Source organism: Zalophus californianus, chromosome 6, assembly GCF_009762305.2.
Source record: "Zalophus californianus isolate mZalCal1 chromosome 6, mZalCal1.pri.v2, whole genome shotgun sequence".
NCBI lineage: Eukaryota > Metazoa > Chordata > Mammalia > Carnivora > Otariidae > Zalophus > Zalophus californianus.
The window spans coordinates 73,078,849-73,103,103 of record NC_045600.1 but is presented as its reverse complement, the minus strand read 5'-3'; the positions used below and the strand labels follow the sequence as shown (position 1 = coordinate 73,103,103).

Here is a 24,255-nt window from a genome sequence, read left to right as displayed (position 1 = left end):
TTTGAGAACATAAACTCCATTTCCACAGGGAAATTACATTCACTGGAGGTTGTTTTAGGACAAGGCTGAATAAATTAAATATTTCAACACCATATGTTCAGCTTTGGCAGGAGATGTAGGTGGGAAGGGAATCTCAATGTTAGGGAATGCCCATATCACACCCCAGCTGGCTATTTAATCATGAAATAAGGAAAAGCACACAAATATTTGGTTAAAACATTTTTAATGAAAAGGGAAAGACACTAGTATCTCCCTTGTCTGCTCTTCACATTTTACTATGTTAGGAAGCTCTGGAGCCTATACCTTTGGAGGAGAAACCATCATTCAAGTCAGTCAGTAGCAGAACTCTCACTCTCTCCTCCTCAAAACTCCTGTTCCAAATGATCCTATGTTAAGAGTAAATACTACATCTCATTACAAGACGGAGAGGTAGGGAGAACACCACCTAGAGCTCGTCTCCCAAAGTCTGGGACTCTAAGACCCAGACAGTGGCAAAGACGTAAGCCCTGGTCCATAGACAGGCAAAATGGGGGAGGAAATAGGCCTTGAGAAAGGAAGACAAGGAAAATCCAAGGGGCCAGGGAATAAAGGAGGGAGTTATCTAAAACTAGAAGCACACTAGTGCTAGGAAATCCCCTATGACCTGTGGTGCAGTGCTGCACACCAAGTCACTAATAGTCCAAAAGAACATTCATGAGACCCATCCAGTCAAGAATTGGAGGTCCCCTCCCTCACACCATGCCCTTTTCTTAATCTTATAGGTTCCCAGCAAGCCCTATGCTTTAGCAACACTCTTTAACTCTCCATCATTACTCTTTCAACCCCCCTCACCAATAATGCTTCTTAAAGATATGAACTTCACAGTTCCCAAAATATTCCACAGGAGACCTGTTGGCAAGACATCTGCTTGTTTCCTAACTTTGGGAGGCTATGATGAAGGAATAGAAGCTGGAGGTGTCTTGGCATATTGATCAGCCAACACCTTCGCCTGACCGGGAGTGTATGGGGAAGAATGTCCTATATGCCCTTCATTTCCCCCTACCCCTTAGGGCCGGGCCACCAGATACAGATATTGTTGTGTCTTCACTGCTGGCACCTTCTGGAGCAGGGAAAAGAAGGAATGTACAGTTTGCTACTTTTCTTCTGTGGTGGGCTTCTTAGGCACTGCCTTGGATGCAGGAGACCGAAATAGGAAGAGGGGGGCTCTCTTCTCCTTGGCCTCTCTGGATCCCATTGCTGGAGGCACGTTCCCAGCCACAGTTCCCGGGCCAAACAGCACTGGTGGCGCCAGGCCTAAAGTGGTACTGGAGGTGGAGCTGGAACTCCGGGGCTTGGTGGGCAGGTCACTTGACAGGAAAGCTGTGTACTGGTTCCAGAAAGACAGGGGACCTACCCTCACCAGTTGGACAGGAATGTCCTGGGATAGGAAGTCCTGCAGGTTGACCTGGTCACCAGAGAGGAGTGGCACTGGGCCCTCCAGAGACAGCTGCCGGCCCCTTCGGGCTGGGCTGCAATTCCAAATGTGGGTGCTCAGGTGCACCTGCCAAAGGGAAAGGGAGAGGAAGAAAGGAGAGGGGAGAAGGGTCACCCCAGGGAAGCTGGAGAGGGTTCCCCTTGGGAAGGTGAAAGCTGTAGAGAATCTATTTTCCTCAGGTACAGTGAGTGAAGAGGGAAGAAAAATTCATCAGGGGGTCATCCCCCTGTGAGCACAACTATTTCCAAGCTCGGGGACTAGAGAGAAGCCACTAGGGAGGTATCACAGAAGGACTCAGAGAAAAAGACAAATAAGGGCTCATACATCTTAGAAGTCCTTCTACAGAGCTCTCGGTTTCTGCTCCCTGGGTCAAGGGGCAGCAGGTACAGAAAAATAAGCTCATGGGATCGTGGGGTCATCTTTTCGGGGAAAGGGGGAGAGCCCCGGGGAAGTGATGGAAGGTGAGCAGCCTGGGACCAAGGAAAGAGCAGCAATATTCTGAGGGCCGTGGGGGGCAAAGGGTTGTACCTGGTGGTGAGCCAGCAGCATATGCTTCTTGAGGATAGCCCGCTCGAGAAAGCTCTGCCTGCAGAAAACACAAGTGAAGAGCGGCCCCTCCTTGGGGTGGGTCTTCTGATGCTCCTCCACGGCTGCCTGCGTGGCAAAGGTCTGACCACACACCTCGCAGGCCTTTCTGCTACTGCTCTCGCCCGGCTCCTTTCTCATGGCCTCCTGCATGCTCAGCTCCACCGAGGCGCTGCCGCTGCCTTCCCCTTCCCGGCTGAGTGCCGCCGTTGGGCTTGAGCTCCTCTCCGCTCTGGCCCCCTCTTCCATGCCTCCGGAGACATCACCGCCTCCCTGCTCCATGGGCTGTGTTTGATCCAGGCTGTCGGGTGGTGGTGGAGGCGGCGGCAGCAGGGAAGGCTGTTGAATCACCTTCTCATTGCTTTCCATCTCCTTCCCCGTGGTGGCTACTGCTGCCGCCGCCGTCGCCACGGTCCCCACTTCCTCCTCTGCCCCTGAGGCCTCTTCTGAGTCACCTCGCACGGATATTGCCTTCTCGCCTCCACTCTCTGAGCCTCTCCCTGCCAGGGAATCTTCATCAGTCACATCTTCCTCCTCTTCCTCGTCCTCCTCCTCCTCTTCAGACAACTCCTCTTCCGGGGACGGCTGCTGGGACGGCTGCTGGGGGAAGCTCCCCGGCCCCGAGACCGTGGGTTGCTCAGCGCCATTTTCCTGGGCAGCTCCCCCGCCTTCAGAGAGCGTGGTACCACCATTGGGGATCTGGCCCCCCAGGTGCATCCGAACGTGCTGCTGCAGAGTAACAGCGTTGGTGAACTTCTTCTGGCAGATGGGGCAGGAGTTCTGGGCCCGGGAGGCTGGGCTGGCCTTGTGGCCCACGAAATGTGCACGCAGGTTGCCCCGGGTGGAGAAAGCTCTGCCACACACTTTGCATTTGAAGGGCCGCTCACCTCCATGTTGGCCATAATGCAGGCGCAGTGCGCGAGGACAGCTCAGCACCCGGAGGCAGATGACGCACTGGTTAGGTCCCGACGAGGCGGGGGACGAGGTTGCAGGCGCCGAGGTGGTGGGGGCTCCCGAGGCAGTAGAGGCCACTGCCACAGCTCCTTGCCGATCAATCTTTTCTACCAGTTGCTGCAGCTTTGAGGTCTCGGAGGGTGAGGCCCCCAAGGGCTCCAGCACATAGGGGAAGGGGAAGCTACCTGTGGACTTAAAGTGGTTGGTAAGCAGTGCCCAGCTGGGAAGCGAAGTCACCAGCTTACTCAGCTGCATTCGGGTTGCTGTGCCACTTTCTCCCACCCCGGTGATGGCTGAGCCCTCACTCCCCGGAGGGGTATTTTCATCAGCTTTACTCTTTGGCTCTACTGCTTTCATGAGCACAAACTTATTGAAAGCAGGCAGCGCAGGAGCCGTGGCTGTGCCTGCACCGGTGGAGAGCAGCGTCAGGCTCTCCGTGGCACTAAGTGCTGTGGTGGAGGCCACCAGAGGCTTGCGTTCCACACCTCCACCGGGCATGGCCACCTCCTCCTCGGCCTTCTCTGGCGGCACGGACATACCGTAGGGCAGGCCGCTGCTGGTGATGACGTAGTCTAGGTGCTCGGGCACCGGGTGAGGGTTCATCTGCACGTGTGGGTACTTCTCGCGATGCCGGTGAAAATGCACTTTGAGGTTGCCGCGGGTGGTAAAGCGGTTGCCACAGACATTACACTTATAGGGCCTCTCACCTGTGTGGGAACGCAGATGGATCTGCAGGGCACTGTCACTGCCAAATACTTTGGCACAGAAGCGGCACTTGTGCCGTCCACCGGGCTTCTCCAAGGGACCCATCACTTCCCCGTAGCCCAGCTCACCACTTCCATTCTTTGGCTTCAGGAGCCCTGGGGAGGCAGTAGCCTCAAGGCCTCGAGCTGCCCCAAGACACTGTGCTGCCAATAGTCCCGTGGTGCCTGGGAATGCCAGATGAGGGGAGGCCATCAGCTGATCTGTGCTGCCAGGCAGGGCTGGGGAGGGGGCAGGGGTTGGTTTGTGGCTTCGCCCAACCCCTCCAGCAGAAAAAGGGTGCTGTGACCCCAGCGGATGGTAAAGATGAAAGAAAGCCTGCTTGGGCGTTTCTGCCCCCGAGGAGGATGAAGAAGAGGAGGAAGGTGCCAGCGTCTTGCTGGTTTGGACGGGCTTGATGGGGCTGAAGAGGGGAAGCAGGGGCTTGGTGGAGGACGCAGTCCCCGTCCCAGGTAACTCTGAGGGACTGGCAGGGGTGCCCACTGTCTGGCCTAAGGAGCCAAGCAGCAGCACCTGGCGGCAGATTTGCTCAGTCATCTGCATCTGGTGGATCTGGCGCTGCTGCAGCACCCGGAGCTCTTCCAAGATCAGAGGGATGTTCAAGTGGCTGCTGCCTACCCCTGGGGGCGGAGGTGGAGGAGGAGGAGGGGGGGGTGCAGGGGCAGATTCTGGAGGTAATGGGGTTGCGCCCAGCTTGGGACTCGCCAAGATCAGGCCCCCGCCTCCCCCAGCTGCTGTACCTGTGGCAGCGACCAGGAAGTGCCCCGCAGACTCCTCTACTCTCCGCTCTGGGCCCCAGGAGGGATCTGTGGGCACTGAAGACCCAGAATCCGGAGGGTTGCTGTGCTCTGCCTCCATGACCTGGGTACTATTTTGGCCCTCCGCCCGGGATTCAGAAGAGGTCGAAGAGTTGTTGGGGTTTTCCTGGCCCCCAATTATCACCATTACAGGGGGGTCAGTAGAACATGCATTCTGGTGGGCGAGGAATTCAGTTGGGTCAGTGAATTGTGCGCAGCACTTGGCACAGACTTGGGGGTGGTCCTCCTCGCTAGCATCACCTAGGGAGAAGACAAGGAGAGAGCGTGGGTGGTGCGGTTGGGATGGGCATGCGAAGGCTCTAATTAACAGCGAGCCCAGTAACCGCTTGTGGGGGGCGGGGAGATGAGCTCACCATCAGGCCACGCAGAAGGCTAGAGCTCAGTCTTGACCGGCCCGGACGCGAAACACCCCAGGGTTGGGGGGTGGGGAGGGGCAGGCACGCTCAAGCTTCTGCCTTCCCTAGTCCGTCCCCCACCCCCCCCAACCCCGGGCCACCGCGGGCGCAAGGAACGGGCGTGAGGAGGGGGTCCTAGGCAGAGAATCGTGCATTTCATCCCGTCCGCCGAAAGTCCCTTACCGCGCGCGCGTCCCCTCCGCCCCCACCCCTGCCGGGGCAGGGCCCTACCGCACCTCCAAGCTCCGCCGGCTCCCCGCAGGGCCCCCCGAGACGAGAGCTCCTCCCGGTTTCGTGCGCCATGGCTGTGGGGGAGGTGGAGGGCCGGGTAGAGTGGGAGACAATAGGTAGCGGGATTGGGGGAGGCGGCGATAGCCGCCGGGGCTGCGGCAGCCTCTGCGCCCAGCGGCCCAGACTGCGGAGATGGAGATCGGCGGCGGCGGGGGCGGGGGCTGGGAGCCGCGGAGGAGGGGGAGGGGAGCGGGGAGGCGCGGAGGAGGGGAGGAGCTGGAGCGAGAAAGCTGGGAGAGGGGAGATGGGGGAGGAGCTGCTCGGGAGCCGGGCGGGAGCAGGGAGTGGGAGGTGGGTGTGTGGGGCCGGAGCCCAGAGCCTAGCAGGTTTCCGGAGGCTCAGTGACAGGTGCTTGTGGGGCGTGGTGGGGGTCCACGTTCCCTTGCACTCTACCAGCTCCCCCCTTCTCCAGATGTCTTTGCCCAGACCTGCCCCCACCCCCCTCAGGCTCAAGGGGGCACAGTGGGAAACACAGCCCTGCTCAACAGAGCAAAGCGAGAGGCTTCTCTTATTTTTCTTTGGATAAAAGATCCACTGAGCCTGGAAAACGTGGACTCCAGAGAGGGTGGTCTGATCTCAGAGGTCTGAGGGAGCCCAGAACATCCATCCCTCATCAAAACACGCTCCCCCAAATACCCCAAGTTTTATCCAGTCTTCCTCACCTTTATTCCCACCCTACCCCCATTCCTCTCCGCAAAAGACGTTTCTCAGGGTGGGAGGCTGCAAGGTAGAATTTCCAAGGAAGGCACTTCAGGACCCCTCTCTGCGGAACACTGAGCCCCTTTACTCCCCGCCCCTCCTCCCGCAGAATAGCCGAATGCAAGTTACCCCCCAGATCACCCGGCCCACACCTGATTTATGGAGCTCGTGCTTATTCAAGGAGCCATCTCCTCTTTAGTGCTGTCTTCCCTGCCCGTCTTCTTCCTCCATTGCCCTTCTCTTGCAACAACACTGCACGCTGTCACTATTAAGGACTGTGGAGGTTGGGGAGATGCCGGCCTGCAGGGGCCTAGAGGCCCACCTAGCTCTAACCTGGGGGGAGGGGAATTCCTGAAACAATGGGAAAAAAAATGCAGTGGGAGCTACCAGACAGCCTCTCAGTGCCACAAGCCCTTTCAGCCCCAATCTGGTTTGAATGCCTAGAAATGACTTAACGCCAGCTCACTGCCACAGAGGCCACCTCCCCTCAGAGAAGATAAGTAGGGGTGAGATGTCTCTTAGACCAGATACTCTGCAGTCCCTTTCTACCTTGAAATGTGTCTTCATAGGTTTTCCACTTCCTGAAGGAGTTTATCTTACTTACAGGAATTGAACCGCAGTCACTTAGTTTTGTGGTTCGCTTGGGCATCAGTAAACGCAGGTTGTGCTAATCCCAGTTCTGTCCTTGACTGACAGTGGTCAATCATGCAACCATTTTCCTTTTTGTAAAGTGGTAATATTGTAGGTATGTTATCTTTCTCAGAGAAATACTGTGGTGACAAAAACTTGAAAAACTCTTGACAAATCATGTTAATATTAATATGAACATATGGGACTTTAAATATTATGGATTAGAGAATTGACATTGTCAATGGCAAAACAGTCAAAATAACCTAAGATATACATATACTAAAATTAGATCAGCGTTTCATGTTGCTTATTGACCTTATTAATTTCTGAGGTAAGACATTGTTTAATATCATTGGCATATGCCAACATTAAGGAGCCTTTTTTGGATGGAGATAAAACTACCTAATATTGGCAACATCCATTCACTGTTGAACGCAAATTTTGCCATCTTTTTTTTCTCTTAAAGATTTTATTTATTTTCTGACAGAGAGAGAGAAATGAGAGAGGGAACACAAGCAGGGGAAGTGGGAGAGGGAGAAGCAGACTTCCCGCAGAGCAGGGAGCCCGATGCGGGGCTCAAGCCTAGGACCCCGGGATCATGACCTGAGCTGAAGGCAGATGCTTAACGACTGAGCCACCCAGGCGTCCCTTGCCATCTTTTTAAAATGAGAACATTTTACTGAATTATGTTTAGAAACTTCAAATAATCATGAGGATCGTAATGTTATAAAGGATGGCTCTGAAACAGATGAGCTCCGAGCTTTCAGGCCTGACCCTTACAGTGAGGGAGAGGGGAATCTATTTCAATTATGGAAGGTCACGGGTTAGTGTGGTATTGTTTATTTTTACACATATGGAAATTGAAGCTTGGAGAGATGAAGTGACTTTTCCAAGTTCACACTGTAATTCAGTGAGGCAAACATTCGGAATTTCGACTCCTGTCCAGTTCTTTCTCAAGCACATCAACATTGTAAGCCTTCTCTAATGCTAGAGAAAGAGCCCTGTGTAGCTCCCACCTGCCATTTGCTCTCTGGCCTCAGCAAGGGAGAGGGAATGAGATGGAGGCTTTCTACTGAGCATTTGTTAATTAGCATTGAACATTTGATATCAAGTTGCTGTTTTGTCAACTCTTCCGACAAGAAAAGAAATCCTTTTCTTTTCATCTTCTCCTGGGAAACACTGTCCCCTTTCTTGCTCTTTAATGAAACTTGCTTTCTGATGCGTAATTCGATCTGCACTCTTCTTTAAGGTAAATTTAGTCCCTGCTGAAAGGTGACGGATCAACAGCCACCTGTAAGAGGAACCCTCTCTTTCTCAGCACTTTGCACTCACTGCCTCTCCTGAAAAGGGGGGCAGGATTCTTAGGCAGACAGGAATGAAGTCATAAACACAGGAATAAACTAAGCTGGTAACGGTGTCCCTAGATAGCAGATAAGGTGAGGTAAGCTATCCTGGGTCACACACAAAGTCTGGGATGGACGTGGAGACTAAGACCTGGACATGCTTGTTTAAATTTATAAAGAGCCGAAATGACAAGGAGAAAGGAAACCAGGTAGCTCTCTAAACTGCTGCTCTAGGCTTGGGAGGGCATGGCTAGGGAGAACAAAGAGAAAAATAGGTGGGGAGTACACAGCAGGATAGTAGTTGAACAAGTGGTTCTCAAACTTTGCTGCCCATCAAAATTACTGGCAGGACTCGATCCCAGGACCCCAAGATCATGACCTGAGATGAAGGCCGACTGAGCCACCCCGGCATCCCATTGGGCTCCCTGCTCAGCGGGGAGTCTGCTTCTCCCTCTCCCACTCGCCCTGCTTGTGTTCCCTCTCACTGTCTCTCTCCCTGTCAAATAAATAAATAAAATCTTTAAAAAAAATCACTGGCAGAGCCTTTAAAAATCCCGATAGCCAGGCCACACCCTAGATTAATGAATTTAGAATCCCTGAGGGCGGCATCCAGGTATCAGTATGTTTATAAAATTCCTCAGGTGATCCCAATGTCCAGCCAAGGATGAGAACCACAGTAGCTTTCGGGCGGCTGCTCTTCCCAGCAAACCTTTTTTCCTGCTGCTCACGTCTTACCTGCCCTCAACCTGGCCAAAATTTAGACAGTGGCGAAACCAGCCGCTCAATGCCAGATCTTCCTGTCAGGCTCCTTCTCTCCTCTGCCCGCAGCCACAGGTTAACTCTCTTGTGTCCAGCTTCCATGGACAGAATGTTTTTTTTTTTGAAAGGAGATAGAAGTTTATTGAATACACCGCAAGGGAGCAGCAGGCAGGACAGCAAAGGACAGACTGTCTGCCAGAATTTGATTATGATTTAGACCTGATTGTGAATTTAAGCGACTGTATTGCTTTTCCCAGAATACGTTCATCTTGAGCCATATTTCTAATTTTAAGTTAAAGGTTGGTTCCACGCAGAGTTCAAGCATCGTCCAGCTATTAAAGAAACAAAGCATACTATGTAAGCACCTGCTTAAACTTACTCTTAGTGTTGGTCCAACACTAATAGTTTCCATAATTATGAATCGATTCTGTAACTGCTGCTACTGTTGCTATAGACTACTTCTAAGGGGGAATGTCCCATGTTCTCTGCATCACTCCTCTCTCCTAAATACATACACATACTCACTCCTTTGCTACCCACACCTAGTAATGCACCCATGGCCTATGCAACACCGTAGGCAAACAGGCATGCTGAGGTATGTTTACATGGGGTGCTAAGTGAGAAAAATATATTTGTTTCCAGAACAGGAATATCTTAGATCGAACACCGAAAAAGTTTTTAAAGAGACATTTTTCTGACATTGAAGGACTCAGCATTTAGCCAGGAATTCATACACTTTTGCTGCTGGAAGGGACTGAGATCTGACCCTCTGAGCAAAGTGATTAAGATTGACAGCTCTGAAGCAAACAGGCCCGAGTTCTCGTCCCAGCACTATCTAATCTTTGTGATCTTGGGAAAGTTTCTCTATTTCTCTAAGGCTTGGATTTCTCTTTAAAATGGGGGTATAAGGGGCGCCTGGGTGGCTCAGTTGGTTAAGCGACTGCCTTCGGCTCAGGTCATGATCCTGGAGTCCCGGGATAGAGTCCCACATCGGGCTCCCTGCTCAGCGGGGAGTCTGCTTCTCCCTCTGACCCTCTTCCCTCTCGTGCTCTCTCTCAAATAAATAAATAAAATCTTTAAAAAAAAAATAAAATGGGGGTATAGCTTCAAAAGGGAATGAAATTCTTAGGCTACAACATGGAGGAACCTTGAAAACATGCTAAGTGAAACAAACCAGACACAAAAGGACAAAGTGTATGATTCCTTTACATGAGGTATCTAGAATTGGTAACTTCATAGTGACAGAAAATAGAATGGTGATTGCTAGGGACTGCAGAGAGAGGGGAATGGGGAGTTATTGTTTAATGGGTATAGGGTTGCGGCAGCTCTTTCTGCCCATGGGTCCTTTCCCTGTGCTTTAATAAAAAATCACCTTTTTGCACCAAAAAAAAAAAAAAAATGAGTATAGGGTTGCAGTTTTGCAGGAAGAAAGAGTTCTAGAGATGGATATTGGTAATGGTTACATAACACTGTGAATATACTGAATGTCACTGAGTTATATGCTTAAAGATGGTTAAAATGGTAACTTTTGTTATGTATGTTTTACTACACATTCAAAAAAATTTTAATGGGGGGATGCCTGAGTGACTCAGTCAGCATCTGCCTTCGGCTCAGGTCATGATCCCAGAGTCCTGGCATCTAGTCCCACATCGGGCTCCTTGCTCAGCGGGGAGTCTGCTTCTCCCTCTCCCTCTGTTGCTCCCCCTGCTTGCGCGCTCTCTCTCTCTCTGACAAATAAATAAAACCTTTTTTTTAAAGATTTTATTTATTTATTTGACAGAGAGATTGACAGTGAGAGAGGGAACACAAGCAGGGGGAGTGGGAGAGGGAGAAGCAGACTCCCCGCTGGGCAGGGAGCGGGGAGCTCCATCCCAGGACCCTGGGATCATGACCTGGGCCGAAGGCAGACGCCCAACGACTGAGCCACCCAGGCGCCCCAATAAATAAAATCTTTAAAAAAATTTTAATGGAAGTAATAATAGTGGAGTTGGGAGGAATAAACAAAAGGAAATGCATACAGGACCTAGCATAGTACCTGACAGATAGTAAATGCTCCACAAATATTACTGAGGAGTGTATTATTTAAAGGCCAAATGCTGGGGCACCTGGGGGGCTCAGTCGATTAAGTGTCTGACTTGAGCTCAGGTCATGATCTCGGGGTCCTGGGATTGAGCCCTGCCTCGGGCTCCCTGTTCAGTGGGGAGTCTGCTTCTTCTTCTCCCTCTGCCCCTCTGCCCCTCACCCCGCTCATGCTTGCTCTCTCAAATAAATAAATAAATAAATAAAATTTTTTTAAAAAGATTTTATTTATTTATTTGACAGGGAGAGACACAGTGAGAGAGGGAACACAAGCAGGGGGAGTGGGAGAAATAGGCTCCCCACTGAGCAGGGAGCCTGATGTGGGGCTCGATTCCAGGACCCTGAGATCATGACCTGAGCTGAAGGCAGGCGCTTAATGACTGCGCTACCCAGGTGCCCCAATAAATAAAATCTTTAAAAATATAAAAATAGGGGCACCTGGGTGGCTCAGGTCGTGATCCTGGGGTCCTGGGATCTAGCCCCACATTGGGTTCTCTACTCAGTGGGGAGCCTGCTCCCTCTCCCTGTCTGCCACTCCCTCTGCTTGTGCGCGCTCTCTCTCTCTCCCTGTCAAATGAATGAATAAAATCTTTATAAATAAATAAATAAATAAATAAATAAAGGCCAAACACTGAAGCCCTGGAAGAAGAATGGCCCCACCCAAGGTCACCTAGCTTCAAAGTCCAAGCTGGATTAAAAACCAGGTTTTCAGGGCGCTTGGGTGGCTCAGTCCTTAAGCGTCTGCCTTCGGCTCAGGTCATGATCCCAGGGTCCTGGGATCGAGCCCCGCATCCCTGCTCCACGGGAAGCCTGCTTCTCCCTCTCCCCCTCCCCCTGCTTGTGTTCCCTCTCTCGCTGTGTCTCTCCCTGTCAAATAAATAAAATCTTTAAAAACAAACAAATAAATAAATAAATAAAATAAAAACCAGGTTTTCTGCTTCCTGATCCAGTGCTCTATGTTGCACCCCACCTGAGTTACTTTCTATCTACACAGAGATGTTTTCTTTTTGACCCAGGGTTCCTAAGGACTGAAAGGCTTGGGCTCCATACCCTGAGGGATTATGTTCTCTACTTCCAGATATGAAGACAAACAGAGCCCTCAAAACTCTCTTTTTGCCTTCCTTCTCCTTTTGCTGCTCTTGATGTCTGCCAGCTCCCATTTCTCCCTCTAGATCTGTTTGGCTGTTGTCCTGGTTTCTCCTTCTCACTAAATATCTGGGTTTCTGTTTGTTTCCTTTATTTCCCAGATGTATGAGTTTACATTTTCCCTAGTCACGTCCCTTATGTTCTCTAATCCAGATTTCTAGACTCTAGGGGAGAGAGAAAATTTTTTCTCTCTCCAGAGTTTTTAAGTAAATATACTATTTCCTTCTCATCACTTATGTGCAATAACTATTCTGTTAGGTTTTTGGTGTTCTGGTCAGGGAAGCTGAACAAAAACAGGGCTAGAAAACAGGTTTTTTCAGACTGTTTCTTGGTGACATCTTAGGTCACCGCAGAGATGAGGCTTATAAATGTGCAACAAAGGCTTAGCATTTGCTTGTCACATACGGTAAACATTGCTTAAAAGAAGGCAAGTACTCCTGAAAACCTTGGAGACACCCTCACCTGCTAAATAAATGTCTGCTGATATTCCTGAGGGATGCCCATAGTTTCACAGGGACACCAGAGGATGAACATAGAGTCCCTCCCCACCTAATCTGGGCACATGCAGAACAAGAAAATGTCTTCTGTGGTAGAAAGGAAAGTCAGGGGTCTGAAGATCACGTAAGCAAGTAAGAACTCTACCAATGGAAAAGGAGGGAGTGGGAAATCTATCTATCTTGTAAGAGCAGGAAAGAACTTTAGATTTGATCAGATACAGCCACCTCATCTCCAGATGTGACCCAGTGACACTCCGGGTCATGCAAGTAGCACAGGATCTTTCTCTCAGATCAGAAAACCCTTCAGCTTTCTTAAAGCAGACCTTAAGAAGTTACTGCTGCCTTCTTGCTCCTCTCATTTACGTTTCTGACTTTTATGGCTCAAAGGCAAAAATTCCAGCTCAAATGTGTTGCCGCCATTGGATTGGAGCCTGCACTGTTTCTACGGGAATGACTGTAGCAGCATCCCCATGCCCCGCAGTGTTCGCGGCCCCAAGTGGGAGCTACAGCTCAAGGGGCTTAAGAATCCACTCAGGGCAGTGGTGAAAAATTTCTTTTGACTCCCTCACAGGCTCTTCATTAGCAGTGGTGTGGGCTGTGGGTGAGCAAACTTGCGAGGTGTGGGGAGAGAAGAGGAGAGGAGAGGTTGTTTTTTGGGGAGGCGGTTGGAGGCAGGGGGTGTTTCGGCATTGTTCCACAATCCAACCAGCAGGGGAGCAGGACTGTGAGGCAACGGAAAGTCTCCTGTAGAGCCTGAGGAAGAAACATCCGGCCTGCAGCAGCATGAAGGAGGGCGAATGTGTCCCAGGAGGGAAGGATGCCACCACCATGAACCTCTAAATATGGGCACAGTGGGATCCCAGCAAGGCAGTGACTTGAGGAGAATGTGTTCTATCCAAAATACAATATGTTTGTTAAGGCTGTTCCTTAGCACATAGAGCACTCATTTTTTTTTTTTTTTTTTACAACAGGTGGAAAGGTAAGTTTAATCATAACTTCATTTTAGTCACTACAAATACAGTATCCTAGCTAGAGCTTTTCATAGCACACGTCTCCTAGAGAAATACTAAAGTTCGCCAAGAGGTTCCTGAGCTTTGGACATATTTCAGCCCTTGCAGGAAGTGCCAATGTCCTCATATATAATAACAATACTCACACATATTAAGTACTTATTTCTGTTAGGGACCATACCATATATATTGAACACTTATTTATACTATTTATTTTTCCAAGTGCTTTACACATATTAACTCATTCCGATTCTCACAATAACCTAAGGAGGTAGGTAGTGTTTTACAGATGAGGAAACAGCACAGAGAGGCAAAGTAAACCAAGGTTGCACAGCTAACCAAGTGGTGGAACCAGGATTTGAATCCTGAAAGTCTGGCTTCAGAACCTTTGTTCTTAGTACTACACTACACTGTCAGGTGAATCAACTGTTTGCTAAATAGCTTATCCCTGAGGCAGGACTTCCAGACTTTCACAGCATGAATGTATATAGCCATAGCAGTATGTCCAAAACTTGCCTGATCCTAGAACTACCTGATCCCTTGCAAAGATAGAGATTCCCAGACTCTAGGCCGGATCCACAATCAAGCAAGTTTGAAAAACCCTAATGTAGCAGAGTGAGCACCACCAGCCCTGAGCCTCAGGAAACCTAGGTTTTGGTCCTGACAGTGCCTCTCACTGTTTCTGAGACTTTGGGCAATGTCACTTTTCAATACCCTCGTTGCTCCACTATCCACGACGTCCTGGACTATTCTAAGAATACATGAAATAACCGCCCCCCTTCAGAGAGAAAATCTGTTCCTTTATTTTTTTTAAGTTTATTTAATTTTTTTTAAGTAATTGCTACACTCAATGTGGGACTCGAACTCACGACCTCAAGAGCAAGCGCTGCATGTTCTTTTGACTGAGCCAGCCAGGGTCCCCAGAAAATCTGTTACTTTAAAAAAAGATGCAAGTATGTTGACTCATACTTGTTTTGTTTTGTTTTGTTTTTAGCTTGGCCTCCCTTGAAGCACAAACCTAAGCCCTCCGGTCTCTACCCCAGGTGACATGGCTCCACACCCCAAACCAGGCGGCATCTGACGGACATTAGCTCTCTCCCTCTGGGAGCTCTGATCTGTTCTCAGCTCAGCCCAACAATGAGAAACTTTTTTCTCTTCTCCCTCAGGGGAACCTTCGTTTATCCAATTCATTCTCTTGCAACCCAACTCTCCAGAAAGAAAAGGGGGGAAAATCCCACCCCTAAGAGACGGCCTCCAGGTCTGAGGAGGTTACTTAGCAACGGCACAAAGACCAGTGAGCAAAGGGGGACCTGAGGAGAAAACTCTTGGGTGGGGAGACAGAGCCAGTTTGAAAACTCCATTTCATTCGGAGAAAAACAAGGAAAACACAAACAGAATCAATCCCGAGGAAAGCCAAGCGGGGGCTTCTCCCCAGCACAGGTCAACGCCTTACTACTCCCTGCATCCAATGCCTTCACACCCCCAATGACCAAGTCCTCCCCTGGCTTTACCCGTGGCCCAGGTGCCCTCCCTTGCCCTGGCCTGACCCACACGGGCTGGGACTCAGGGCTCCCGCACCCCTCCCCAGGCACCCACCGTTCTCAGACGCGCTGGGACCTTCGCAGTCCGAGATTAACTGTTGGGGTTTCCGCTGCTTTCGCCGAGACATTCCCGGGTGGAGGTGGGGTAGGGAGGGGCAAAGCTCACTGAGTCCTAACCGGGGTGACCTGGTCTGGTCTCTCCTTGGGTCTGAAGCCAACGGATGCCTCTCCCCCAGTGCTAATCACTGTGAAGCAGAGACGTTCTCCCTTCCCAGAGACAGACAGACAGACTGGCCCGCGCTCTCTCTGATTCTCTGTCCCTGACTCTCTCTCTCTCTCTCTCTCTCTCTCTTTCTCTCTCAATCTCTGCAAGTCTTTAAAGGGGAGACGCCCCCTTTTTTTTCTTCAGCTTCTTCCCTACGCTTCTGCAGCTCCCATTGTAAAAGCAAAAATCCTAATCTTTCCGCACACTCTTTTCTTTTGTACTGCAGAGGGGAAGGATTTAACCCTCTCCTCACTGCCAGGCCTCCGGCCTCTCCCTGTGCTGTCTGTTCGGAAAATGTCCCTGCTTATTTCTCTAACTCTTCATCCACGGTCCTCACAGTGCTTTTGGGTTCTCTCACGATTCTATGCCACCTTGTTTGATGATGCGACTGTGTCTGGGGTATAAAGCTGAAATAAGAACTTTCCTGTATATCCTGATTATGAGGCCAAGAAGTCAGCTACCACCAGTCGAAAATGGGGATATGAAAGGCTGGCAAAAAGATGAAGATGGACAGTCATTACAGTAAAACTTCATATATAGAGAGCTCTCCATAACATATAGGATATTTTCACATACATGACATATTTTGAGCATTACAACTCTAAGATTAGCGCAGCAGGTTTGAGTACTCCTATTTGTAGTTGATTCTCTTTATAGGTAAGCAAAAGGATCCGTGAGGTTAAGTAACCTATCCAAGGTTGCATAGCTCTGATGTAATACAGACAGGTCCATCTGACAGCAGGCTAACATTTTTCCCCTCTATATTATTAAAGGTCCAGTATGCCACCAGGCTCCTAGCATGAAAAAAAAAGTGATTGATCTTAAGGAATCCCAGTTAAAATAGCAACATAGTTCCTGGCTTTTCTGTTTCTCCGGCTCCTGTCCAGCTCCTGGGGCTGAAGGTATGCCAGCTCTGAGAAGATGATGTAGATGATTCTGTGGGACTTCAGACTGGAAGCTACAAGGAGGCCCTTCCAGCTCAATATGAAGGAACTTTCTAACAGTGTAATGGACTCTCCGGTGAATGGGTGAGCTCTCTATAATAAGTTCTCGCAGAGGCTGAAAACAAATGTCAGGGATTCTGTGGAAAGAATTTCCTTGTGGCTATCATATTTGACCTTTAAAAATGTCTCCATCTCTAAAATACATCATTTGGCCACAAACCAGTTCTCTCCTGCTCAGCCTGCACATTAAGGGTGATTCATTTATTGTTCTTTAACTTCTGGCCATACTGTGCTCCTGAGCATAGAATAACCAGATGTGCCCTATCTCCTCACTATGATGCATGAGTCCTCTTCTCCTGGACTTATTTACCTTGTACTCTCCTGGCTGAGATGAAAGAGTATCTGAGACACCATCAGTTAGGAAAGTGGAAATTCTTTTCCCTTTTGGAGCTCAGGGCTGTAAATATCTGATGGCTGCGTCTTCAGAGAAGAATAAAACAAAGTTCACTCACAGCGTTCGGTGCAAACTGGAAGTTCCCTTGGTTTCTTCCCTGACCCGGATCCAGGCTGGTGTGACAATATTAAGAAAGGGAGAGAGAGAGACAACAGATGGTCGGAGGGTTGCTGGTGAGAAACAAGGCAGGTACACACATCTGAAGGGGTTTGGGAAGCACTCTGATCTTTGCTTTGGAGTTCACTGAATCTCCATTATTTTCCCCATCCTTCGGGGTCAGGACCCTGGGTGGCTCCCTCATGTTCCACCCTTGGAACTCTTGCTGACATTGTCTAATTCATCCTGTTAACTTCTCTGTGCCAGACAGGTGCAGTTATCACCACGCTGTTGTGGGGGAAATGAGAACACTGACGCCAGGGAAGCTTCTAATTTCTCAGTGGAATAGACTGGGTCCTGTCTCTCTCAGCCCACTGTTTCCATCATTTACTTCCTTTTTGAGGAAAAGAAACAAGAGAAAGAATATAGCTTTCTGCTTTTCTCAGGAGTCTCTGATGTCCGAGGGCAGATTTGGGAGTCCAAAATTCATGTCCTTCCTGGGTCTTGTCTGTCTTGTCTTTTCCTATTTTTTTTCCCTCCCCTCTTCTTGCTGGCCTTATTGTGAAAGGAAGGGCTCTTTCCCCTCCTCTCCTTTCTTCCGCCCTCCCCCATTTACCATTTTTTTCCTTTTACCTCTCCACTGTGGCCTCTTGACCTCCCCACAGAGTTACAAAAGTAAAATCCTTGAAGAGATGCTGCTGTGGGAATGTTAATGAGCCTTCCCCACAAAGGGGCAAAGACTTTACTTCACTGAGTTGGAAAAAAGCCCCTTTGAAAAGGGGTTTCTGTGTGTGGTGAAGTGGAGAGGGGAGGGGAAGGAGAGAGAGAGAGGGAGAGAAAGAGCGAGAAAATGAAAGGAGGAGAGAAAAATGAGAGAGAGAAAGAGAGAGAGAGAGAGAGTGACTTAATAGCAGAAGAGAATATTAAAACAACACTTTTCATTTTTCAATTGATTTAATTTTTGGAAAATGTTCCATGGTCTTTTGACCTTGTAAACTAAGCGCTTACATTCCCAAGAAATTGAAGAGGCACTTGAGGGCACTGAAGATAATAAAGGATAGGAAAAAGGGACTTATCCTGGCACCCTACCCCCAGTTCCTTCCAATGTGTAGGAACCTGGGAGGCTCTGGGGGAATATTCTGGATGGGGCGAGCTGGTGGTGAAGATGGGCTCTTTCCTCTAGCTTTGTGGTTCCTTCTTATGCTATTTTCTAATTTTATCAACATTTTCTATGTTGGCTTTTCTGTTGGCTATTAGCCTAATAATTTTTTTCTCTCTTCACGAATAGCTTAAAGTACTATTGAGGTGTTTACATCACAGAGCCAATTTTCAAGCCAGACCACTTGAGTATAATCTCTGTATCCTTCATTTGTGAACACAGGTTGCCTCTGAATTAGTTAAAATGGATGTGAAGGTATTTTTAGTGTCAAATTTAAGTCCTCAAAAAGCAAAAATATGTTGTTGCTCTTTAAAGAAAGTTAGTCATTCTGTTGGACTCTCAGAGATTTTCCTACACATTGTTTTGTGATGTCAGCACAAAACTCCAGTTAAAGAAGTCCTAGTTTTAGGAGCAAATAAATCCTTCTCTTGTAAAGGGGGGTGAGGGTGTGGGGGGAAGAAGCCCTGAACTGTGAGGAACAAAGAAAAGGTGATTGGAATGAGATCCTCAGAAGAGAGAGGAGGAGCCAGTCAGGAATGCTAATTCCTAGAGCAGTATACGCTCCGCTGGACTCACTGTCAGCACTTGGGGAGTTATGGAAAATTCATATTCCTGGTCTCTATCCCTGATTTACTCAATCTGAATCTCTGGGGGGTGAGGCCTAAGATTTTTAATAAACTCTTAAATGATTCTTTTGCAGAGTCAAGCTTTAGACATTTGTGCTTGACTGGTAGTTTCTGAACCATGGGCTCTAGATTCCTAGGGAACTGCGGTGTTGCACGGACTCCATGTTACTCGTGACGGGAGCCCAGCCTGTGGCCAGAATATATAACATGTCTCAAAAGTATATACTCCTGTTGGCCAAATGTTCGTTGATGTTGTTGGGATTAATATACTTTTAAGTTGGGGCGCCTTGGTGGCTCAGTCGTTAAGCGTCTGCCTTTGGCTCGGGCCCTGATCCCAGGGTCCTGGGATCGAGCCCCGTGTGTCTCCCTGCTCAGCGGGAAGCCTGCTTCTCCCTCTCCCACTCCCCCTGCTTGTGTTCCCTCACTCGCTGTGTCTCTCTCTGTCAAATAAATAAAATCTTAAAATATATATATATATATACTTTTAAGTCAATTAAAAGCGTTTCTAAACTCATAGAGGCTTTTGTCCTAAAAATACAACTATAGTCATGTGGGGGGCCTAGCAAATTTTTGGCATTTTATTCAAGGCCTCTTCTGTCAGGACAATACACTGCTCTAAGCATTCCTCCTTTTTTCTAGTTTGTAGAAGAGCAGGTGTTGTAGAGGCAGATCCTCTATCTTCCAAAGAATTAGAATCCTATGAGGAATTTTATTTTAATTGCAAGAGAACTAAACTCGGAATCTAGTAAGGAATGTAACATTCTTTTTTCTTTATTTTTAAAGAAAGATTTATTTATTTATTTATGTATTTTAGAGGAGGGGAGTGGCAGAGGGAGAGGGTGAGAATCTTAAGCAGACTCTACTGAGTGTGGAGCTGGATGCGGGTCAATCTTACAACCCCGCAATCACGATGTGAGTAGAAACCAAGAGTCAGACACTTAACCGACTGTGCCACCCAGGTACCCCTATTTTTTAGGGCTTGAACTCATGACCCTGAGATCAAGACCTGAGCTGAAATCAAGAGTCGGACACTTAAACAACTGAGCCACCCAGGTGCCCTGAAAGGCACGTAACATTTCTCTTGATAACAGTAATCATAGTTTAAATGCATTCTGTGTGCCACACCCTTTGAATACATAATCTCATTTAACCCTTAAAATAACTTTAAAAAGTATTTATTTGAGAGAGAGAGAATGTGTGTGTGAGAGCATGTGAGGAGGGGTAGAGGGAGAGGTAGAGAGAAGCCCAAGCCCGACTTCCCACTGAGTGCAGAGCCGGAGGGGAGGGTGCGCAGCGCAGTTTGATCCCATGACCCTGAGATAACAACCTGAGCTGAAACCAAGAGCCTGACGCTTACCCGACCACACCACCCAGGCACCGCAACCCTTAAAATAACTTTATAAAGAAACATTATGTAATTATCATCTTAGACATGCAAAACACGCCATTTTACAAATGAGAAAACTGAGGCTTAGTTCATAATTAGCTGATAAATGGCAGGTTAAAATTTCCCTCAGCAATGCCTGATTGGCATTGCCTGTGTTTTGGTCACAATGACACTGATTTCTGCCTCTGTTACAGATTTCACTTTCTGGCTGCAAACCTGGGGGATGACTTAAACGTCTAACTTCTAAACAAAATTTCAAGACCTACAAGTAAATATCTACAACAAATTATCGTTCCCCAAACTCCATTTGTCTTGCTAGCATTCCGGGAGTAAGGCAATAAAGAGTAAGGGAAAAACACCCTTTGCAAAAATTGGCTAAATAAGAAAGCATCGGCAAACAATCTCTGGTCTTATTAGATGATTTCCGCCTGGCCTCTTTCAGGTGGCAGTTGCCATGGTGTTTTAGGGGCAAAGGGAGGGAGTGAAGATCAAGGAGGGTCATTCAGACTGAGGCTTGTCTGGTGTTCCTTTTCAGAGTTCATTCTGCAATGGATGGCAGGAATTTAAACATTCATAAGAGGAAGGATAGAATTTATTCTTTTTGCTCTCCTTTATTTCTCCATGTTACCCATGTTAAATAGAGGAGAAATGGAGTTTGTGAAGAGTCCAAGGTAGTGGAACAGGAAAGGGAGGTTGTGGGGGAAGGGCCATGAGCCTCTAACAGTGGAAGAAGGCTAGGGTGGGGGCAGGGAAGACCATGTGAGTGCTTGTGTTTTCTAGGGAGAAATTATAGGAACAATTTTCTAAAGTTCTGGAGATCCTCGGGTTGGTCATTTGAAAGAAAATCAACAAAGGGTGGAGGTCTGGTAAAAACAGTACGGCGAGAGAGGAGCATGATGAGAAAGGCAAAAAAATATATTATCATCCCAGGCCATGAAAAAGGAAAACAAATCAGAGTGATGGGAAAGAAAGAGTTAAGTTGTAGAGGCAAGTGTTTGGAGGAATAGGCAGTAGGGATTGAAGTACATCAGACAATAGAGGTAACTGACAACCTATGATAGAAACATGGTCAGAACCTTCAGGAAGAACCTTGAAGAAGAGCAACAAGTAGACTAGCAAGGGCTTTGGGGGCTGGAAGGGGCCAGAGGGATCATCTACAAATCTTTCACTTTTCAGATAAGGAAACTAAGATCAAGGGAGGTTAAGTGACTTTTCAAGAGGTTCTCCAGACCAAATCTTAGCTCAAGAAAGTGCCCTTTCCACAGTGCCAGGGAGCCAGAGAAGAAAAGAGGCAAGAATGTGTGGGAAGCCAAGCACAAGTGAAATGTTTAAAAGATAGATTTTAATTTCGCCATCCTCTTTAGAAATTATGTACTTCGTCTTTCTTGTGGGGACTTGGGTAATTTTAGGACTTAATTCCATTCCGATAACTTCATACTTTAAATTATTTCAGTCAGATAATAATCCTTCCCCGCTTTGTAGGCTATTCCCAGGGAAGGGATCCTTCAGTGACTAATTTAAGTACTGAGAAAATTTTTGATGATGTCTAATTGATTTGTAATTATATCTTAAATACAAATCCTTTAAATCTGCCCTAGGTAGCGTTTATTTATTGACATTCAACAAGTATTTTGTAAGCACCTACTATGTGCTAAGTACCTAGTAAATAAAACAAGTACTATCCAGTTTATTGTTATGCAGTGGTTTTGTAGTTGGACTTAAATTATTTGTTGATATCTCTTTGTTATTTTTTACATTATTTCCATTTCTAGATTACACCACTGTTTTATTTCTTATTTATAATTGGGGCAGGCAATTTATGCCAGGATTCTTAAGGATTTTCTGATGTGTCTCCTCATCTGTCATGGAACTACTCTCATGGCTTCAAAATAAGCCAGGACACATGGTTCCCACAGAGTTGCTTAGAGTAAGTTTACTATAGAAGATAGTTCACAGTAAGGATTGCTGACCAGGCAAATCAAAGCCAGAATCCTTCAGGATAACTAGGAGGAGCTGAAGATTCCAAAGACAGCCTGCAAGTCCATAGGGGCTGGAATAGGATAGCAAATGAGTTAACAGAGAGATAAATTAAGAGTTGGAAGGATTGGGACACCTGCCTGGCTCAGTCAGCAGAGCATGGGACGCTTGATCTCAGGGCCATGAGTTCAAGCCCCATGTTGGGTGTGAAGCCTACTTAAAAAAAAAAAAAAGAGGGGACGCCTGGGTGGCTCAGATGGTTAAGCGGCTGCCTTCAGCTCAGGTCATGATCCCAGGGTCCTGGGATCAAGCCCCGCATGGGGATCCCTGCTCAGCGGGAAGCCTGCTTCTCCCTCTCCCTCTCCCTCTCCCTCTACCTGCCGCTCTCCCTGCTTGTGCTCTCTCTCTCTAAAATAAATAAAATCTTTAAAAAAAAAATAATTGGAAGGATTGCTGTGACTATTGACTTTACTGGACTTGGGGATTTGAGGTGAATGGCAGCTGGCTTACATTTAATATGGAGGCATTGTAAGGGCTATGGTATATGTTGTAGAGAATTCTGTGCCGCCCTGCAACCGAGCATCTATGAGAATGGATGGCAATATAGTACTTATGTTATTTAATAATCATATGCTGTTTGACTCATTATTTTGTGTCCATATTATTTATTTAGTTATTTAGATTTTATATTTATTTGACAGAGAGTGAGAGAGCACAAGCAGGGGGAGCGGCAGAGGGAGAGGGAGAAGCAGACTCCCTCTGAGGACGTGGGGCTCGATCCCAGGACCATGAGATCATGACCTGAGTGGAAGGCAGCCGCTTAACTGACTGAGCCACCCAGGCGCCCATATTTTTTGTCCATTTTAAAGTGCATTATAGGGGCGCCTGGGTGGCTCAGTCGGTTGAACACCGGACTCTTGGTTTTGGCTCAGGTCATGATCTCCTGGTCCTGAGATCAAGCCTGGGGTCAGGCTCTATGCTCAGCAGGAGTCAGCTTGAGATTCTTTCTTTCTTTCACTCTGCCCCTCCCCCAGTCGCTCTCTCTATCTAAAATAAATAAATAAATCTTTTTAAAAAATATTTTATTTATTTATTTGACAGAGGGAGAGACAGCGAGAGCAGGAACACAAGCAGGGGGAGTGAGAGAGGGAGAAACAGGCTTCCCGCGGAGCAGGGAGCCTGACGCCAGGCTCTATCCCAGGACCCTGGGATCATGACCTGAGCTGAAGGCAGATGCTTAATGACTGAGCCACCCAGGCACCCCAAATAAATACATCTTAAAAAAAAAAAAAAAGAAGAGGGTAAAGCGGGAAACTGGAAGAAATAGGCCTGTTACTCAAGGGGTTATTTCTTCCATCATCTGCTCCCCGCCCTTTGCGCTATAGACCTTGCCATCTTTCCACACAAACACCATTTCCAAGCTGTCCATCTTTATTCAGTCAGCTTGAAATTCAGGTATTGACTTTTTGTCTTGAAATGCAAGAAGGAACATACCCCTCCCCCTATCAAGACACCTGAAAATAGCCTTAGGAAATAAACTCACATTACATGATTAAAAATCTTAGAAAACAAACAAACAAATGTCATTATCATTATGGTACTATGAAATCCCTTTTAAATTTAAGATCCATTTAAAATAAGAGCAGTTAGGGTCCTCTGGGTGGCTCAGTCATCAAGCAACTGCCTTCGGCTTGGGTCATGATCCCAGGGTCCTGGGATCGAGCCCTGCGTCGGGCTCCCTGCTCAGCGGGAAGCCTGCTTCTCCCTCTCCCACTCCCCCTACTTGTGTTCCCTCTCTCGCCTTGTCTCTCTCTGTCAAATAAATAAATAAAATCTTTAAAATAAAATAAAATAAAGTAAAATAAAAGCAGCTAGGGGCGCCTGAGTGGCTTATTCGATTAAGTGGCTGCATTTGGCTCAGGTCATGATCCTAGAGTCCCAGGATCCAGCCCCATGTGGGGCTCCCTGCTCAGTGGGGAGTCTGCTTCTTCTCCCTCTGCTCCTCCCCCTGCTCATGCTCACACATTCTCTCTGTGTCTCTTTCTCAAATAAATAAATAAAATCTTTTTTTAAAAAGATTTTATTTATTTGACAGAGAGAGAGAGAGAACAAGTAGGCAGAGAGGCAGACAGGGAGAGGGAGAAGCAGGCTTCCCGCAGAGCAGGGAGCCCGATGCGGGACTCAATCCCAGGACCCTGGGATCATGACCTGAGCCCAAGGCAGCCGCTTAACAGGCTGAGCCACCCAGGCGCCCCAATAAATAAAATCTTTAAAAGACACAAATAAATAAATAAAATCTTTAAAAATAAAAGCAGTTAAAATATATAGTACAATTTTCACAATAAAAAGCACACATATGAATTT

The 24,255-nt window shown here is 47.8% G+C and overlaps 1 protein-coding gene across 4 annotated transcripts; it reads right to left on the bottom strand.

Moving 5' to 3' along the window:
• Positions 1-83: 83 nt before the first annotated feature.
• Positions 84-15,506, bottom strand: SALL2 (spalt like transcription factor 2). Of its 4 annotated transcripts, XM_027572561.2 has the most exons (4): positions 15,039-15,506; positions 5,225-5,293; positions 2,003-4,833; positions 84-1,540 (listed from the first exon to the last, which is right to left on the bottom strand). In XM_027572561.2, exons 1-4 carry the CDS (start codon positions 15,109-15,111, stop codon positions 1,133-1,135), a joined length of 3,381 nt encoding a protein of 1,126 aa, XP_027428362.1. In that variant the 5' UTR covers positions 15,112-15,506; the 3' UTR covers positions 84-1,132. The 4 variants fall into 4 exon arrangements, with proteins under 4 accessions (XP_027428362.1, XP_027428363.1, XP_027428365.1 ...); XM_027572562.2 differs by lacking the exon at positions 5,225-5,293; XM_027572564.2 differs by lacking the exons at positions 5,225-5,293; positions 15,039-15,506 and adding an exon at positions 8,687-8,810.
• Between the last annotated feature and the right edge of the window lie 8,749 nt (positions 15,507-24,255).

Excerpts from the sequence above, each read along its gene's own strand:
- SALL2 (XM_027572561.2), bottom strand. The coding sequence starts at position 15,111 with ATGTCTCGGCGAAAGCAGCGGAAACCCCAACAGTTAATCTCGGACTGC. Across the intron at positions 4,834-5,224 it reads GGAGCCGGCGGAGCTTGGAG|GTGATGCTAGCGAGGAGGAC; the intron begins GTGCGGTAGGGC and ends TCTTCTCCCTAG. Across the intron at positions 1,541-2,002 it reads TGCTGCTGGCTCACCACCAG|GTGCACCTGAGCACCCACAT; the intron begins GTACAACCCTTT and ends TCCCTTTGGCAG.